At 49.7% G+C, this 14,893-nt stretch overlaps 1 protein-coding gene across 1 annotated transcript in view; it reads right to left on the bottom strand.

Moving 5' to 3' along the window:
• Positions 1-14,660, bottom strand: part of PCBP3 (poly(rC) binding protein 3) — a 72,291-nt gene extending 57,631 nt beyond the window's left edge. Inside the window, exons 1-2 of the mRNA XM_028094755.2 lie at positions 14,578-14,660; positions 8,748-8,879 (exon numbers count right to left, since the gene is read on the bottom strand). Of these exons, the coding sequence (XP_027950556.1) occupies positions 8,748-8,757 (10 nt within the window). The 5' untranslated portion in view covers positions 8,758-8,879; positions 14,578-14,660. The remainder of the gene's footprint in view (positions 1-8,747; positions 8,880-14,577) is intronic.
• Positions 14,661-14,893: the final 233 nt, after the last annotated feature.

Consider the following 14,893-nt stretch of genomic DNA (forward strand, 5'->3'; position numbering starts at 1 on the left):
TGGCAGGACACATGGCCCCGGCCTCCTTCCCGCTCAGCCACGGTCTCTGCACACCTGGGGGTCAAGGGACGGGGAGGGGGAGGGGGCACTGGTATTGCCCAGGGACACAGGGGCCGTGGACACAGCCAGGGGACAGGTCAGCAGGAATGCTTCCCGGCCCTGCGTCCTCCCTCCTCCCCCCGCCCAGCCTGAGGGAGGAGTTCAGGAACAGACGCTCAGAAGGTCAAAGATACTCATCTCTCGGTCACCAGGGCCAGTGGCTTTTTAAAGATTTGATTATAAAGCAGCAGACCCCTTTTCAAAACCAGTAAAAAGAACAAAATAAGAAGGCAAACAAGCAGAGCTGGTCCAGCTGAGGTGTGAGTGGGCAGAGAGAGCGGGCACCAGGGGCTCTGAGACAGGCAGACGGGGAAACAGAGCACCCTGAACGCCCCACCCACCTAAGGGGACGCTCTCACCCGACCCTTCCCTTAGCATTTGCATTCACACACTGCCTTTTTGTTGTGCATAAATATCACACGACGTGTGCCCTGTGACTAGGTGTAATTCACAGGCATGAAAATGCACAGGTTGATTTTCACACGTTGCACTCACCCATCTGACCAGCAATTCTCGGCACGGAACATTCCAGGTCTGCAGAGAGGTGCCTCTGGCCCCGTGCTGCGGCCCCCACCAGCCCACCCGGCCCTGCTGGCTGCCATCTCCGCGGGGCCTGCCCTGTTCTGCCACGCCAACAATCCCCACGCTCCTGTGTCCGGCGTCCCTCACACAGAGCCATGTTTCCGAGAGCCGTCCGTGTGCTGTGCGCGGCAGTCGGGTTCTCTCTGGGGCTCCGGGCGCGAACATGGGCGCCTGTGCTGGCCCTTCTCCAGTTTGGGGCTGAGGAACGAAGTTGGTGCCTCGTGCACGTGTCTGTGTGGAGACACGGGCCCTGCTGGGGTCCTGGCCGTCCTCCTCTGAGGTCTCCACGCAGGACGGTCCACTCACTTTCCCAGCTACACAGCGCCTGCCGTCCTGACAGCAGGCACCTCCTGAACACTGCGCACGCCTCTGCAGGGAGACGGACTCCCGGAGGGAAAGCTGTGGGGTCTGTTTGCATAGACGCCTGCCTGGCGCAGCTGGCGCAGACCTCACTGCCCTCCAGGTGGGCCTCCTCGGGACGCTGCCATCGCGGGCGCTCAGTGTGGGCCCGGTCTGCGTTTTGTAAGAACTGCATGGTCACTGCTCGGCGGCTGCCGCTCCCATCCTCAGCGGTCACCTTTACTGAGCTGCTACTGGGCCCTGGCCGGCCGTTCTGTGCAGGCGCGTGAGCTCGGTCCCTCCGTCGGCGCCTAACGGGATGTGTGCTTTGCTGAGGATGCCCTTCCCCAGAAAAGACTGTTTTAAAAAGCCCGACATACATTTTCTATGAACCTTCTATAGTTTTGTTACCTTTAGCTTATTACTCCCTCTCAAATACACTTGTGCTGGGTGTAAGGTAAAGTCTGAATTTGGTGTTTTTTAAATAGCTACTTAATTAACCCAACAGCATTTATTGACTAGTCTATCCATTCCTATTGATTCAAATGCCACTTTCACTAAAGCAAAGCAAGCCCACCTCCCTGCAGCTCTGTCCCCCACCCGCGAATTCCATCTCTTGCACCCAGTAGTATGCTTTTTACACAGACGCATTTTCTTTTCCCATCTTGGGTTCTTCTGGATGTTTTTAATGCTGGCCCTCCCCCTCCACACCCGATCGCGTGGGGGCTGCCTGCTCAGGGGAGGGGCCGCAGGCAGGGGGAGGATGTGCACAGCTGGCTTAGGAGCTGGCGGTCCTCTGTCTCTCTGGGGCTCGTCCCCTGCCCACAGCCAGCACCCCAGAGATGCTGGACAGGACAGTGACTCTTGGGGTCCCCTGGCCAGCCAGCAGACTGCCCAAGCTCACCCCCTTCCCAGGCAAGGGTCCCTTCTTCCCTGGTTTTCCTGGAGTCTCTGCTCAGCAGCGGGGCAGACGGAGCACTGCTGGGTAGTGGGGTCTGCTGCACAGCAAAGGCACAGGCAGAACAGGCTGTAAGGCTGCAGCATGGGAAGGCCTGACTTGCACACCAGGGTCGCCCGCCATATAAAACACAGAACCACACCAAGGGGCTCCCCACAGGTGGGTCTGGTTCCTATCTGACCCGACAGATCACTGGACCCCTGTGCTCTGGGGCCCGACTCGTGCTCAGCTAGGACACTGTCAGCCTCTGATATGGCTGCATCCACGGAACACAGGCTCACTGCCCGGGCCGTGTGTGACCGCCATCCACACGTTCGCTCCTGTGCGGTCGGCACCGGTGGCTCCCACACCTACATGGACGTCAGCATCACCGGAAGGTTTGACAAATCACTGACCAGGCTCACCCGGGGTTCTGACAGCTGGCCGGGGGTAGCTGAGAACCTGTCTCTCCCAGAGAGTTCTCGGGTGATGGTGATGGCAGTCCACGACCCTCTCCGAGAACCACTGACCTGCACGCAGCCAGTGCTCAGGGAGAAGGCAACCCAGGGCTCTCCCAACAGGCACCCCCCAACACACCAGCTCTGCCCATGCCCCCACCTCAGCCAGAATGAAGACGTCTTTCAGAGGCTCCAGCTGTGGGGTGTGCGGGACCCCAAATCTTCCTGAGGCTTCCTTGCTTCTTGGGGGTGGGCGTCTGCCTTCTTATGCAGGGCCGGGGCCTCACAGAGATGGCACACGCCCTGGGCAAGCCAAGCACGACAGGCCAGCCAGGCCCAACACCAGTGTGGCTCTTTCAGTTCCTAGGTGAGTCAATGCCAAAGCGCTGAGTGTGCTGTTCAGAGACATCCCCTTGCCCGCTGTGTGTTCTCTGCCCGGGTGGGCGGGAAAGAGAAGGCCATGTACAGTGAGCGACTGCATGGACAAGTTCGGAGCTCCGCACCCTCTTGCTTTGTGTTAGGACACTCTTTTGAGAAGTACGAAGGGACGTAGACATTGCCTCTGCATTGTTATACCTATGTTATTTCTGGGGGAAAAAATTATCCACTCCTCTGCTAAGTAAGGGAAAATAAACATCCCGTAACACTTGCCAGAATGCTGGTTTTATTTCTAGAGACAACAGTTCTCATTTTCCCCCAACGGCAATAAACTGGGGGGGGGGGCGGTTATGATTTTATAATTTCACATGAACACACTTTCTCGCATGTCTTAGTCTTGCTCACACCCAGGACGACCGTATGTGCACACTGTCCTGGCCTTGGGGATGCACGCTAGGCAAGGCAGGAAGACGAGCGGTTCAACACGGCACCGAAGTACGTGCGGCTTTCCGCAGACTAACGGAAGCGTTTATAACCACAAATAATAACACCTTTGGAATTTTCTGCCCTATCTTAATGAAAAAGCAGGAAAAACCTCTTTCTTCCAGACTGTAAAATGGATAAGAGCCTTTTAGAAATATTACATGCGATTCACTCAGAGGCTGCAGGTGGAAGGAGATGGAGACCACCCTTCTTTTGCTACCATGGGTACAACTGCTGTTTTACATCTAAAACGTCAAGTAATTCGTAATCCACATGTGTTTACATCTACTTCTGTGAACATAGCCATGGGCCCACGTTTCCTGGAAAGCTACTTAAAATACAAGTTTTAAATATTTTATCTCAGAAAGGCAAAAAGCTTTTCTTCTGTAGAACATCCTCCAATCAAATACCATTATGACTTCACTTCTGGAAGACTATTCTGGAGGCATCCTTCCCCAGCACACCCAGAAAGGAGAGCCTCTTTGTCTAAATACAGCACCAGTGGTACCCATTGTACAAACATTGCAAACATTTTATAGCCCACTCATTACCTGCCAGAATAGGTCTGTCAGAAGGATCCTGAGCTAACGGGTATCTTAGTTCATTTACAGGACAGCAAAATCATTCAATCAATCAATGTTTGTTATTTATACACATTCCACATCTGCTTGGTCATGGAGGAATCACATTTGCCGGTCTTCCCATGCATAAGAGAACCACATTATTTCTCAGTAGAAGTAACAAGCTCCAATAGTGCACATAGCATACGTGTATTAACCTGGTTCTGATATGTGGATTCCTCAGTGCTTTTGTACTAATGGAAGCCAGGAGCTCACCTGTTCGGCGCAGAGGCTGACGACTCACACAAAGGCGCTGGCCGCACTGAGAGCACAGGGCCCCGGGCTGCAGGGCGGCCAGTGTGTCTTAGGGGGAGCCCTGTTCCCACCCCTCCCCCCAGCGTCACCAATGGACAGCTGTAAGACTGTACTCTCACTTTTCTACACACTAACACTTTAACATGAGAGCGGTAACAGTTGACCTTGATCCCTAAAAAGGAGCCATATTAAAATAGAACCTAATGTGAGGATCTTCCTCTGAATGTCACAGGGAAAATGCTGTGCCTGCCTCAGCAGGCCCTGCTAATAGCTCCCGAGGACCCGTGTGCACCCTGCTCCTTGACACACGGCCTGTTCTCCTGGCCAGAGCAGCCTCCCCCAGCCCCAGCACCCCTTACCTCAGAACAAAGCGGCTCTGGGAGGTCGGGAAGGGCTGGCTGGATGCGGCTATCAGACAGATGGCCACCCTCCTTGTCTAGAGAAGATGAAATGCTAAAGGAGAAAAATCAGAGTGGGTTTTGTCCTAACCAAAGGAGGCTACAAATCCCATTGGCCTCAGGTTGGAAACCTCGTGACATGGGACCGGGCACATGTGACCTACTTTTCGCCCAACTCCCCTCATTCCGTTGGAGGGGTGCACCCGGCACGGATGTGCTGTCATTTCAATGACTCCTTCCCCCAAACAGGGGCCAGCGCACACATGGGCATGCCTGCAGGACACAGGCTGCAGCAGCTCAGCCCTCGGAAAGGAAAGTGCGGGTGGGCCCCAACGATGGAAACGCAGCTCCTAGGGCCTGAGCAGTCACTGCTGCTGTCAGCTGTCTGTGCAGTCGGGCCTCGCACAAAGCTGGTCCTGTTGATGTACTTGGTCCTGAAGCTGCAGGATGAGGTGCTTGAAGCAGCACCAATTGCAAATTCTCTCCTTTTCCCACATTTTTTTTTTTTTTTTTTTTTTTTTTTGGTGATCTAGAGCTGCTAGGTCCAGGCCTAGAAGCAAACCGCACACTTAAGCTTAGAAACGCGTGAGCACTGTGTGTCCTTGACAGCCATCCTGATGCAGGGCTCTGGTATGGGCAGTGCTGACCGGAGGGCTGACAGGGCCCCGTGAGAAGTGGTGGGGAAGGCACGTCTGCCACTGAGCAGGAGAAAGTCGCCCTCAGTCCACCTTCTACTTGGCACTGTTAGCTCACCAGCTCACATGAAATCAGATGCAGACAAACGATAAAAACCCGTAACAGGCAGAGGTGAACATGTAGATGCAGAGAAGAATCGCTGCCCGTGAGGATAGGCTCTGGCTTTCTGGAGTCAGCAAAGGGGCACAGAAAGTGGGGGCATGCAGGCCCTACTGACCAAAGTTAGCCTGATTGTTCATTACAGGAAAAAATTTAAAATAGCACAAATATTGGATGCTCATTACAGAAAAAAAATAGAAAATGCATTTATGCAAAAAATAACCTGTAATATCGTTACTCAGAAAGACTACCAGTGATAGTGGGGTATTTTAAGGTCCACCTAGTCACTCTTGTCTAAGAGGTGTGTGTCATTATATTTTTTAACAAAAATAGGACCAAACCGCCCACATTTGTCCTGTTTTCCTCATTTAACATTATGTATGAAATATTTTTCTATGTCAACATATTTAAATCTACATAACAATGATCAAATTCTCCATGGTATTTTTCTATTCTTATGCATAAAATTTTATGCATTTTTATGTAGAAAAATGTAACCAATCTGTAATGCTTATATTTCCAGGTTTTTGAGTTGTTACGTATATTTTAAAGATTTTATTTATTTGAGAGAGAGAGCATGAGCCAGGGGAGGGGGCAGAGGGAGAGGGAGAAGCAGGCTCCCCGCTGAGCAGGGAGCCCAATGTGGGACTCCATCCAAGGACCCTGGGATCATGACCTGAGCCGAAGGCAGACGCTTTACTAACGGAGCCAGCCAGGCGCCCTGAGTGCTTACATCAAAGAATGCTTCCACAGTCCTCTTTGGGTGGACCTCTTCTGCCCCTCTCTTGTTCCCTCGGAGTACACATTTACAGATATCATTCCTGGGTGGAAGGATACACATGCTTGAAGCTCGGCACAAAGTGACAAACTGGCTCAGTCAGTGACACTGCGTCATGAGGGCCGCTCCCTGTGCGTCCTGCAGCCTGGGCAGCTCTGTCCTCAGTGCCCAACTGAGCCCTGAGTCCCAGGGACGTCAGCCGCTAGTGGCCAAGCAGGCAGGAGGGTGCTGCGAGCCGGCCTGCAGACAGCCCTGCCATGTGTCTGGCCCCACCGGCTACTTCCCACCTTGCAGCAGGTGTCTGTGGAGGATCCATCCTCACTCTTGGAAAGATGAGGGAAGGAGCAGCATGGCTTGCTCTGGGTCATAAAGCTTGGGCCATGGAAACTCGGCTCTTGCCCATGGGGCGGCCGACAGCATCAAGTGCAGCTGAGGGCCTGGGGAGGACCGGACGCTGGCTGGTGGGTCTGGCCAGCGCAGGCCTCGGCCCTCGACAGGCAGGTCTGGTGCAAGGTAAGCAAGTGGTGACAGCAAGGCTAGCCATCCAGGGGGTTACCAGAAGCAGATGAACTGCCACGGGGCACGCCAGCCTGTTTCGTGCAGGTGGGAAGCAGAGAGAGCCTAGATGGAAAGGAAGTGGTATGAAGGATGGACATGAAGGACCAGAGTCACAAGCCAAAGGGTAGTGGCTGAGGGTGTGGGGGCCACAAAAGAGAAGAGGGGGTGCAGCCCGGAGGTCCAGAGAAATCAAGGGATGGGGGCACCCTGGGTGTCAGGGGCAGCCAAGAGAAACCAGGCCAGGTAAGAACGGAGGATGTGACCTTGGGCAGTTTCAGGGTAGAGGGTGCATTACAAATGGGGTGGGGGGATCCCCTCCTGCAAGCACCATACCACCCAGGGGTTGGCCAGCTGGGGGCACTCAGGGGCTTCAGGGTCATCGGGACGTGTGTCAGGCTCAGATGGCCGTGGGTTTCCCGTTCTCATGGGTTCCACCCATTGCTTCTGCAGCCATGTCCCATGCCCGACATGGGGTCAGGTGCCCAGACCATCGAGCACATGGGTACCTGGCAAATGCATCCAGGAAGAGGGCAGGCTAATGAGCAGTGCAGGGCTCCCCAGCATGCATCCACCTGGATTGGAAAAGAGGCAGAAAGCCCTGTGTGGGGTTCCCTTGGCTCCCAGCTTTGGTGAGCTGCAGCTGGGCCTGGGCTCCAGGGGGGCCTGAAGAACCCCGGTCAGCCCTGGCTCTGGTTTACATAGCTGGCCTCACTCTTGACCACAGCCTGGGACGTGCCAGTCATGACAAAGGAGGCTTCCCATTTGGCTCCCATCCAAGTCCAGCAGAGTTCAATCCACTGTGACCAGTCATGGACATTCAGCCCAAACAGACACCTGGAAGTTGAAATGGTTTTAACCATCCTCAATGGGAAGAACAAAGAAAAGAGCAAAACAACACAGGCCACAGGCTTACGGAACTGGGTCAAGCACCATAGGATTAAAATGCTGAGCTGCAACTAACAAACAAACAAACCCAGACGGACAATATGTGGGCAGAAGAGAAGCTGCTACTGAGAACAATGAAAACATCTGGAAAGGCAGTGAGGAGCCCAGTGTCCCTTATTATTAAGTTTTGTGACTTTTAAAAGATGCACATGTTTCTTTGACAGCCACCTGGGGGGGTACGTTAACTCAGAACCCATATAATATTTGTGTTGTGAATCTGGATTAATAAACTACACGGCTTAAACATTCTCAATGGCTACCTTTGTGTCTCCGGGTGAGTAAAGCACCCTAGAATGTATTCTCAAGACCTGAGCAAAGCCCGTGTAACATAAAGACACAGGTGAGTAAACTACAACCGGCCTGGGAAGGACCAAGGCATGCACGCCATGGAAGGAACTCGAGGTCTCAATCTGAGGCCAGAGAAAGTGGGTTCTGCAGGCTCGGCAGAGAGTCTGGGCCTCAGGGTCCTGGAACGCACAGAACACACAAGCTCTTGCACCTGTGCACACGCTCACACACTCTGCACACGTGCTCCCATAGGCACGCATACGCACACTGGCCACACACGATCCTGGATCTGTGCACACACATGCTCCTACATCTGTACGTGTACGCTCCTTCCCAGCACACCACACACACGACACTGCACCGCTGCACACGCGGAAGCACTGTCAGGAGGGCCAGGCTAGCAGGCTGGCGCTCGTTGACGGAGGACCCAACACACACGGGGACAGCAGACCCAGCTCTTCAGAGTCCTCACCCAGCATTCTCGAGAAAATGGTGGGAGGAGGGCCAGGAGGGGTAAAAGCAGGGAATATTTAGGGAAAACAGTTCTAAGGGTTCCCATCCTCTTCAAACACTCAAGGGAAAAAGCCATGGATAAACGTTCTGTCTCAGCTTAGACCTGCTTCTTCAAACTCCACCTCAACCCTAGAGTCAGCCAGAAAAGCTATTCCTACATGATCATGCCCGGCGTCCACGTCCTGGCACTGCTCCCCAGTGATACCACATCATGGATAGAAGAGGGTCAAACACATATTGCCTCACTGTTCTCAGGCTGACTTTGTTACCTACGTTCCTGGTAAACACACAAGCAAACAAAAGATATTTACAGTCACTCACCTTCCCCCATAAGCAGGCTCTAAGAGTCAGAGCAGATCCATAGACAGCAAGTGTTCAGACTTCTTGTGACTTAGAGCATCATAGCTGGAACTGGTGACTGACAGGGTTGACTTTGTCCCGCGGCTCACCTACCTGAAACAGAACACAGGGTATGTGAGTGTGCACGTTCATGACCTTGTCCATTAGGACTGAGGTCCTGCAGAACTGTTTCTTGCATTCGACAGACAAGTAGACATGTCTTAAGCATTCATGTATGAGGCACGTGTGGGATATGGAGATGAAATGCCAGAACTTGTCCTGGGAATACTGCCCAATATGCCCCAAATGAGGCAGCTCTAAACATTTCATAAAGGCTTCCATTTCATAATGAGAAGTCCAAAAGAAGTTTTTTGGTGAAACTATAACAACTTTTGAGAATGTAAGTGAACAGTCAACCTTCTACTGACAATATTTAGTCCCATTCTCTCCCTCTCCCTCCCCCCTCCACTAATTTAAGAATAACAGTCATGAAGTTACATATTGACTCAAATGCATTGCTGGTTTGCCACTCTGGCAGGAAAGGTAACCACGCCATCCATCATACCCCACCCCGTGTCTTGGCGCACACTCTCGTCCGGGCCGACCTGCTTTCCATGCTGCCTGGTGTTTTTCCAGAGAGTGTCAGTTTTGCTTGGATCTAAGTTTCCTGATGTTTTACTTCTTGAATTCACATTGGTTGCCCAAACTGGAAATTTAATCCCTAGTCACAGGTACCTGTTTTCATATATTATCCTTTTTACTGTGTTATAATTCTACTCTGTAAGTGTGTATTTATGATCTCCCTGTGAATTATGGTTACAGACACCTTAAAAGGCTTATTTACAACAGCATCCAACACTTGGAATTGTGAGGTCATAGCACCAAAAATAATTAGAAACCTATGTCCAATGTCTTTGCTTTTCACCAAGTCACTCAGGTAACCATTTTAGTCAATAAACCACAGCACTGACTGGCTTTGTCCCAAACTAAAATGTCTTGTCCGTGTAATACATTGCGATTCAAAGTGAAAATAATTGGAAAACACTAAATTCAAGGAAATTCCGGGAAAGGTACTGTTGAGTAAGACCCTCCATCTTTCATATGGGTAAACAGTGCCTCGGTTGGGATGATAGTCACACACGAGTGCAGGAAAAGGTTGAATGTGTTACTGACTGGAGGTGAATGTGTTACTGACTGGAGGTGAATGTGTTACTGACTGGAGGACCAGAGAGGCCTAAGCTGTTGAGCTGGGTCTTAAGGTCAGTCAGTGGGAATTCATCAGAAAGCCCTGGAAGTATTTTAAAGAGGGATGCCATGACAATTCAAGGGGGGAGAGAATAGTCTTTGCAACATATGGTGCTGGGAAAACTGGACACCCACATGCAAAGTGAACCTTACAACACATGCAAACATTAAGTCAAAATGGATGAAGGACCTAGACTTAGGAGCTAAGACTACAAACGCTTATAGAAAACATTGGGAAAAATCATTATGACATTGGATTTGGCAATGAGGATTTCATGGATACAACACCAAAAAGCACAGGCAACAACAGCAAAACACATAAAATAGACTTCATCAAAATTAAGAACTTTTGTGCATCAAAGGGCACTAACAAGAGAGAGAAAATACAACCAGCAGAATAGGAGAAAATACTTGCAAATCATGTATCTGAGAAGGGATTAATATCCAAACCACATAGGGAACTCCTGCAACTCAATAATAAAAAAAAATTTAAGTGTGCAAAAGATTTGAATACATATTTCTCCAAAGAAGATGGGCAAATGGCTAAAGCACATGAAAAAGATGCTCAACATCATTAGTCGTTAGAACAATGCAAATGAAAACCACAATGAGATACCACTTTGCATCCACTTAGGATGGCAATAACGGTAATAATAGTAGCAACAGTGATACTGAAAATAATTAGAAGGAGGGGAAGAAGACGGGAGAAGAAAAACAGAAAATTACAAGTGTCAGCCAGGATGTGGAGAAACTGGAACCCTCGTACACTGCTGGTAGAAATACAAAATTGCATAGCCACTCTGTTAACACTCTGTTAAACAGTCTCGCAGTTTGTCAAAAAGTTAAACATAGAGTTACCATATGACCTAGCAATTCCACTCCTACGGGTCTACACATGAGAAATGAAGACATATGTTCACACAAAAACTTGCACATGAATGTTCATGGCAGCAATATTCATAGCAGCCAACGAGTGGAAACAACCCAAATGCCTATCACTTAATGAAGGGATAGACCAAATGTGGTCTATCCACACAATGGAACATGATTTAGCCACATGAAAAAGGAATGAGCCTTCAAAATGCAACATGGATGAACCTGGGAAACACTGAAGCTGAGTGAGAGAAGCCGGACACAAAAAGCCACACACTGTGTGATCCCATGTAGATGAGATGCCCAGAGAGGCGAATCCACAGAGACGGGAAGTAGACTCATGGCTCCCAGGGCTGAGGAAAGGTGAACGGGGTTAGTGATGTGACTAGTGATGTGCATGGGGCTTCCTTTGGGTCGATGAAATGTCCTAGTCTGTAGTTAAGACAGTGGTGACGGCTGCACACCTTTGTGAATATACTAGAAACTGCTAAAATGTATGCTTTAAAAGTGTGGAGTTTATGGTATGTGAATTATACTCAACTTAAAAAAAAACAAAGGCAGGGGACCTGGGTGGCTTAGTCGGTGAAGCGTCTGCCTTTGGCTCAGGTCGGGATCCTGGGGTCCTGGGATCGAGCCCCCGTTGGGCTCCCTGCTCGGCGGAGAGCCTGCTTCCCCCTTTCCCTCTCCCTCTGCCCCCCACCCCCGGCTTGTGTGCTCTCTCTCACGCTCTCAAATAAATAAATAAATAAATAAATAAATAAATAAATAAGTTCTTTAAAAGAAAACAAAGGTAATCAATACTCAAAAGTTAAAAAAAAAAGTAATGAAAGAAACCTCCCATGAAACATGCAGAACTAACGTGTGCTTACCTCCACTCTCACAGAAGGTGCACTTAAATCACACGAAACGAAAAGGCACAAACTCACAAGTACTAAAAGGTCAGGAGAAGAGGAAACGACCAGCATGAGCTGTCAGCACAATACTGGACTCTGAAAAGTGGATGGAAACGTGGTAAATGATTTGGCAAAGCCAGGAAAGCTGAAACCTAAGCCTATAAGGGGAGAGGCCAACAGGAAACCAGCCAATTCTTGCACATCTTCCAGAACGGCTGCAATGGGAAGAGCCGGAGGCAGGTGAGTAAAAACGGGGATAGTAATTAGACTTTTCTGTAAGGCATTTGGCCCCAGAAATCCTCTGGCTCTTTTCTTCCCTGGATAACAGGAGGTTTCGCCTCTGCAGAGGGTGACTCATTCAGGATACAGACTCAATGACAAGTGGTTCTGCAGACAGTGAAATGCCAAAATTAAAACGGGAGGGTAACACGAGAGAAAACAAATGGAACAATGAGAACTCCTGCCCCCCTCTCCCAAGAGGCTCTCAGAATTCTAGCAGGCAGGATTATTATCTCAATAAGTTACATAAAACAGAACAGGAGAGACAGCGGTCCTTGAGAGCAACACAATAAAACCAGAGATTAATGAACTTTAACCAAAGGACATTCCATTTGCAATTTATATCATTTTAGAAACATCTAAAGGGAACTAGTTTACTTAAAACATATAGCCCTGATATGTCACTAAACTGGCAGGAAACACGATGAGACCAGAAATCTTTAAAGTGGTGTGACAAACAGACCCATTCATGCAATGACCTACTTCTTCCAACATCACCAGCATGTTTCGGAAGCCGGGGACACCAAGCACTCTGTGGAGTTAAGACATGAGTTATGAGGAGAATCCCAGAGAGGAAATAACGCCGCTGTTCTCTTTTCAAACACGGTTGGCGTTAGGAAGGGAGGGAGACGGAGATGAAGTCAGGGACATGACTCCTTTCCACCTCCACGGCCTTCCCTCGCTGTACGACCCACTTAGCAACAACAGAAGCAATGGTTTCAACGTCTTGCTGAACAGGCCGCCACAACAAATCAGCTTCAAAGGATGAGTCCCCAGGGACGTCACCGCCCCTTCTGGCACAGTCGAGACAAAAGAAGCCCATTCAGCTGCAAACTACACACGTGCATGCACACTCTCACACACGTGTGCATGGGGCATAAGCAGCACACACTGTTATCTGAGCTCAGTAAAGGGCTGGGGCTTCACCAGAAGGTTTGAAATGTCAGACAACTATGAGGCCAAGTGCTGTCCTACCTGCTATTTTCTGGGCTTCCTCCACGCTCTCCTCTTGCCAGGAGCATGAGTATAGAAGAGGGTGAGGAGAGAGGACGTGGGGGTAGGTGGGGACGACAGACCAGGAACAAGCTCAGGAGGGTGCTTAGGCCCCTGCAAGAATGGGGGCAGGTGAGTCTGTGAAAGACAGAGCTGTGTGGGGGCTTTGAGACAAAAAGACACAAATCAGACAAAAATGATAAATCCTGATATTTTAGTAAAAGCAATCTGGTTCTGGGGTGGAAAACAGACTGAAGGTGAAGAGGTACAGGAGAAAAGCCCGGAGAAAATTTAGGAGCCTCAGCCATAATCCAGACCAGAGATAACGTAACTGTCCATGGGCGGTGAAGAAGAACACAGATGTTATGAGGGCCCATCACCAGGGATTTAGTCTGAGGAGGGAACCCAGGCCGGATCAACACACTGTCCATCTGGGGGGAGATGCCAACATACCTCTCAGAACAGCCCGTACAAGTGTAGTGAAATTGCAATAAAGATGCAGAACACGCGAGTGACACCACAGACACGGCACTGTGTGTTCGTGAAACTCTGCACCTGACACTTGGAGGTACACGCTCCCCTAAAGCTCTCAGAGAACAAAACAAAAATTGGCAATGTTCTAACTCACGGTGCAAGTTTCAACAAATTTTGAAGACATGAAATCAACAGACTGTGCTCTCCACCCACTAGGCAATTAAATTAGACATCATTAGCAAAAGGATAACTTTATAATCCCCCTGAACATAACATTTTTAAAAAGCTTCTGAGGGTGTCTGGGTGGCACAGCTGCTTAAGTGTTCGGCTCCTGATTTAGGCTCAGATCGTGATCTCAGGTCGTGAGGTTGAGCCCCTCAGGGGGCTCCTTGCTGCGTGTGGAGCTGCTTAAGATTCTCCCTCTTCCTCTCCCTCTGCCCCTCTCCACACTGCTAGTGCGCTCACTCTCGCTCTCTCTCAATAATAATAATAATAATAATAATAATAATAACAAAAGCTTCTAAATAAGAAATGGATGGAATGACATAATGAAATTAGAAAATAACTAGACCAATAAACTTGCAACACACCAAACTTTGTGGCAAGTGGCTACAGTAGAATTTACAGAAAAACTTACAGTCTTAAAAGCCTGTGTATTAGGAATAAAGGGAGGCCAAAAATTAGTGAGCAAAAAAATCCAACTTAAGGATTTAGAAAATATCCACAGAAAGTAAAGAGAAGGTAATAATAAAGAACAGATCAGAAGAAAAGACATGAGCCAATCGAGAAAATGAACAAATATAAAATTTAGTTCTTTAACGAAGGTCTAGAAATACACAGCCCTCTGATGACACTGATAAAGGAAAATGATCAAGAAGGCCCAGATGGTGTTAGTGGCTATAAGGAAGACCAGACACAGTTCCCCCATTCTTCCTGCTAAGCACAACGAACTGGACATTAAACATGAAACAAACAAGGGAAAACTTGGGGAAGCAGAGAGAGGCCGACTGGCTAGGGTGCCCAGGATTTGAAGAATGACATAGGAGTGAGCTCACCTCTTTGTTTTGTTTCATCTCATTTCCCTCCTATATATTCCAGATTGGTCACTGGAGAAACCTGCAACCTAAAAATGCTGCAGGACAGAGAAAAACAAGTCTCAAGAAAAGTCTGCTCTCTCTCCAGGCCAAGGACTGGGAACAGGAAGCCTAGGCAGCCAGACGACTTCTGACAGTGTCTGCCCTCCTGCAGGCAGCGCCCACAGGAAACACACACACACACCCCTACCTGCCCCCACGCGGAGCCTAGCCTCCTACCCCCACCTGGCAGTACACCAAGGCATCCCCCACCCCCTACGCAGGTGTCAGGGAGACT

This window comes from Eumetopias jubatus, unplaced genomic scaffold (genome assembly GCF_037043125.1).
Source record: "Eumetopias jubatus isolate StellerSeaLion01/CBP00866 unplaced genomic scaffold, mEumJub1_p1.0 scaffold_1, whole genome shotgun sequence".
Lineage (NCBI taxonomy): Eukaryota > Metazoa > Chordata > Mammalia > Carnivora > Otariidae > Eumetopias > Eumetopias jubatus.